Here is a 5094-nt window from a genome sequence, read left to right on the forward strand (position 1 = left end):
TAGGAGATCATAATCATTGAGGATAAGCAAAAACCTAGAAGCTAGAGGTGTCGTTCATATAGGAGAAGCCTTGGAGAGTCAGTTACTGGAAGGAAGCAGGAGGTGGCGATTTTGATTGAGCTGGCATATGATTGATTTCATTCTATCCTAAATTCAATTCTAACCAGTTTGCACGCTCTTATAAATACCCAGGTTTGGTCCTCTTGTTATTCATTGAGTTTATTATCTCTGAGGTTTAGGAAAAGAAAAAGGGTGACGGAAGGAATTTTGAGATTAAAGAGGAATCTGAAAAGCAGAGCTCTGAATTGAGGTAGGGGGGTCTCAGGAACCTCTATTTAATTTATTGTGTTTTCTTTGATGGTTTTCTATATGTGTTTTGTTTGTTGTTGGTTGTTTTGAAGCTCTGTGTAATTGTTGTGTTTTTTGCTGATGTTTTGCTATATATGATTTTGTTTATGAAACTTGATTGTGGAATTATTGATCAGGTGTTATTTATGATATGTTCTTAGTTAATCAACATGTTCATAAATATAAAAATTGAGGTAGGAGTTTGGTGAAATTGGGAATGGAATTTTTGGGATAATGCTTTAGTTGAGCTTAATTCGTAGGGACCAAGTATCAGGTGGGCTAATATGGTTGTACGATTTTGGTGATTGAGATTAAGCAAGAGGACTAGCAAAAAGAGAATTATGGTTTGGGTGTGGGAGTTATTATTGAAGGGATTATTGCATTTATGCATTGTTATGGTTGACATCTATTGTTTAAAGAGGACTAGCCTCCTACTGAGCGTTGCTCACTCTTAAGAAAATATTGTGCAGGTATTGAACATGAAGTTTAGGTTTCTCTCTTGAAGAGCTTTGTGCATGATGTGATGACGTGTGTGGATTGTCTCTTTAATTTTCTGTCTAGAATAAGAGCAAAAGGCTACCGGCTTGTGCTTTTGCTTTTGAAACTTATGTTTTAATTTTAATTGGAATGATGAACTATGAAGCAAGTTTTTATTGTAATCTATGACATCTTTATTGAATTGTTTATGCCCTTATTGATTCTAAGTTCTTCAAATTGGTTCATTATTTGAAAACTGAGATTCTGCATCAGTTAGATTTCGTCTGAAAACCGTATAGTTTTGTTTGGAATTTGAAGTTGGTTTCTTCATAAGAGTTGTAGTAGACGTTTTAAGGTTTATCCCAGAATTTGAATCACTTGAAAAAGATTTTTCTAGATTAAGTTATGATTTTTCAAAGTTTAGGGCATGCATCAAGAAATTCTGCAGATCAGTGTTTCTGAGATTTTGGACCAGTTACCTTCTTTCAAAAAAACTGTACAAATTGGTTAGTTGTTTGAACTTGGTGTCTTCATGAAAGTTAGAGTAGATACCTTAATGATCGTTTCAGAACTAGAATCTTTTGAAAATATGTTTTCTAGAATTAGTTATGGTTTTTCAAAGTTACAGCTCTGCTGCATATTTTACTGAAACATCCAACTATCCTTGGTTTGTATTTCCCGTCCTATTTTTATTTTCTAGTCACACCTACAACTTTAAAAAAAAAAAAATCCGGGTTAAGGTGTGACAATATCCCCACACATCCTACCCCGGCGGATATCCCCAAACACCTTTTCTCAGTGGATTTCCTCAAACACCTTTTTCTCGATGGATATCCACAACCATCTTTCCCTGGTGGATTTCCTCCACAACCACCTTTCCCCGGTTATTACTTTCCTCAACCACCTTCGGCCGGTGACTCGACCAACCCGGTAAATCTCAATGACCCCTTAAACACCGATTTCCTTTGTAATGAGGATGTCAATAATTAGAGTTAGAAATTTATATTATTGTATTTTTTTTCTTAGGTTTGGCCTGTCAATTTAAGTCATGTAATATGTCATTTTTTTAAATTTATTTATTACTTTTTGTATAATTTTAATACATTATTCATAATTTTATTAATATATAAAATTATTATTCACATTCAAAATACCTAATATAAAATTCAATAAATAGTCACTGACACGTGGCGACCCAGAAACAGAAATCGTGGGTGGAAACTACAGCTCAAAATCACTGTCACGTGGCGACCCAGGCCTTCCCAACGAAGACCCAGAAGGTGGACATGCTCTCAGAACTTTCAGAATCATCCTAGAAGTTTATGGAGAAAGTTTAGATATACAAAACTTGTAGTTTTATATCGGGGTTAAATTTGACCTCCAAATTCTTCATCTAAACATACGTGTATAAATATACATCTTTACTCTGGGAATAAATCCTTCCCGGCTGTTCTTACACAAAGCTTCGAGCGATTTCTCATGTCATTCTCTTGTGAGATTCAGCTGAAAGAAGAAGTGCGTAAACGGAGGCAATGCTAAGGAACTGTGAACATCAGTGCATAAAGTGCAGAATATATACGTTACAGAGTTGCAAGGCAAAGAGCAACATTTCAGTGCTTCTAATGGTGTTAATTAGATGTTGTGGAGGGAGAGATTAGTAAATCAAAATTACCTCTGCTGTTAAGCATATATAGATTGATATATTAAGCCTAAGAAAAAAAAATTAGTATGTATTTCATGGTTCTGTACAGCATACAGTAATGCCTTATAACATATACAAAAAATTTAACTGGAGCAGATACAGGATCCGATGCTTCAAACAAACTCTTTTACATCTACATCAAACACAAAAAGAGCATCTCTGGTGCAAGGCTATGAAGATTTGAAACTGCAGATGGTACTTGAACTCGAATACATCAGATGCAAAGTGACTAACCTCGGAATGTCTGCACTTCAAGGCCATTTAGTGAATTCAAACACTTTCCAAACTATGTCAAGTCCTGTAGGTATCTGCCATATAAAAAGCAGAAGGTTTATCGCGTTGAGTGCAATGTGAAGGCTTCTAGCTGTCTCATTCCCCTTTTGCATTGCAGGTACAAGTGCAGCTGCTGCTGCCCATAGCACCGTGATACCTGCAGACAAGAAGAAACATCAACTGAATTCCATCAAGCCTTTTTCTACTTGGGTATGGCACACATTATTAATAGTTCCTTGGTATGTTATGTTGCTCTGGTTTGCTTTGGCATACGCAAAACCCATGTTTTACCTGCTCCTGCAAACAAATGGGGACCTGGAAATAGCTTTCCGGTCCTTAACCATGTGTTAACTCCTCCACCAATTGCCTCAAAAACTCCGAAAGCGAGCAGTAATGAACCAGCATTGAAGTGTCTATCCCGGTAACCCCCTTTCACCAACTCCTTCCTTTCCTGATATGCAAATTTCAATACATCAGACCCTCCCATCAACTAAAACATTTCTATAGAACAAACCACCATTTTTGTGTGGCAGCAATAAGCAAGCACAACCCAAAATTAACTACTGTGGCCAATACTTCCATCCCATTACTTTTGAGTTTTCCATATGATCAACACATATAACATTTACGTTCTAGACAGCTTAGAAGCGTTACTAGTCTTCGGCACATCAATGTATCAATACATATATTTCGTATAGTAGTACACTACTAACAAGTAGTAACAAGAGATAGATCAACGAGAATTTTAACAATCGAAACATGTAGAATAGTTAGGAATATATGTCAGCCTACCTCACTGAGTTGCTTAATTTGAAGGGAAACAGGAGACGGTGGTGCTTCAACTGGAGTCCCATCTGGTGTGACAGGGGTAGGCTTCTCTTGCTTCTTGAGCTCATTAATCTCATCCTGGATTGTCCTGACCCGCCTCCATTGCCAACCCAAGTACCCGGCCCACAATGTGTAAACGAACAACCCGCCCATCACAACTGGGTGTATCAGAGCAAACGTCCTTCCCTCCAAAATCCCAAACTCCCCACCAACAGCAAATGCATCCTGTTTTACATTGGAAAAACAAAACAGAAATCAACAAGGTTTTTACATGGAAGCAGAAATGCGAGAGTGAAAGGACGGAAGTACACTTGCCTTGGGGTCCAAGAAAAATGGCAATGTGAGAGCAGTGAGGGGAAGAGACGCTGACTTGAGACTGTGGAAGGTGGTGGTGATTAGTTTCTGTGGGGGAGGAATTGGGTCCTGCTTTGGAATATTGGGTCTCGATGAGGAGGGATGTACTTGCAACTTTGAGATGCAATAATTGGGTTTGTGGGGAAGGAGAACAGGGAGCTTGAGGAAGCTGAGCGTGGCTGCCATGCTCTTTGTCTGCTTCAAAGCTTGTGTTTGGGCAGAGAGAGAGAGGTTCAGAGGGTTTGAGAAGTTGTGGAGAAGATAAGAGGTAAAGATTAGGAGATGGGATTGTGTCCATTTGGCTCGCTTTGCTTTGATCTTCATGTAAAATGGGACCCTTCTTCAATCGAGTCTTTCCCTTTTATCGAAGGACTGTGTTTGATCCACAGCCTCAGGAAAGGAGCTAGGATGGCCAATAATGCCATGGGGAATGGGACGTGGACTTTCTTGGGCAAAATGGCATCACTTACAGTTATATACAGTAACTACACCTAAAAACCAAAAACTTCTTGGCTTCTTGCTTATAGTAAAGGCTAAAAACTAGAAGCTCACTCGGTGCATGTTGCGGGAATGGTTTGGTTTTACTACAAGTCGCGTGAGCTACTAGTCGAGTGAGCTCCTAGTCTTTAGTAGTTTACTCAATTAGTAACTCGCACGATATGTTCGATGCATTATTCATTTTTTGTTCTTTGGCGAAGTGAAAAATACTCCTTTCTTTTTTTTTTTGTAAGAGGCAAGGGGTTCTGAGGTGCAGACTCGAGATCGAAAGAATAGTGGCAAAAGGCTAAAATGAACTCTTAGTGTTCCTCTCATCCGCAGCAAGATCTTATATATTATTTTGCAAAGATTTTTTGGTACGAGATTCTACTTCTAACTAGTACATCTGTGGACAGTGGCAAAGACCAAAGAAAGACGTATTCGAGTCTTATACAGTTTTTGTTTATGCCATAGAAAATTCTGGATTTTGTATTTAGGAGTTTGGACCACGTATAATTTGGAATGCCACAATTTTTGTACAAGAAAAACAAAGGGAGTGTCATTTCCGGCCACAAAGAAACAGATGGTTCTGATCATGACTTGAAGCAAGAGACATAACCAGCTCCAGTTCCAAG

The 5094-nt window shown here is 38.4% G+C and overlaps 1 protein-coding gene across 1 annotated transcript; it reads right to left on the minus strand.

Annotated features, from left to right (window-relative positions):
• Window positions 1-2537: 2537 nt before the first annotated feature.
• LOC101302488 lies at window positions 2538-4232 on the minus strand. The gene is made up of 4 exons (XM_004306587.1): window positions 3944-4232; window positions 3593-3853; window positions 3092-3251; window positions 2538-2957 (listed from the first exon to the last, which is right to left on the minus strand). Exons 1-4 carry the CDS (start codon window positions 4166-4168, stop codon window positions 2779-2781), a joined length of 825 nt encoding a protein of 274 aa, XP_004306635.1. The 5' UTR covers window positions 4169-4232; the 3' UTR covers window positions 2538-2778.
• Window positions 4233-5094: the final 862 nt, after the last annotated feature.

The sequence above is a fragment of the Fragaria vesca genome, linkage group LG7 (assembly GCF_000184155.1).
Source record: "Fragaria vesca subsp. vesca linkage group LG7, FraVesHawaii_1.0, whole genome shotgun sequence".
Taxonomy (NCBI): Eukaryota; Viridiplantae; Streptophyta; class Magnoliopsida; order Rosales; family Rosaceae; genus Fragaria; species Fragaria vesca.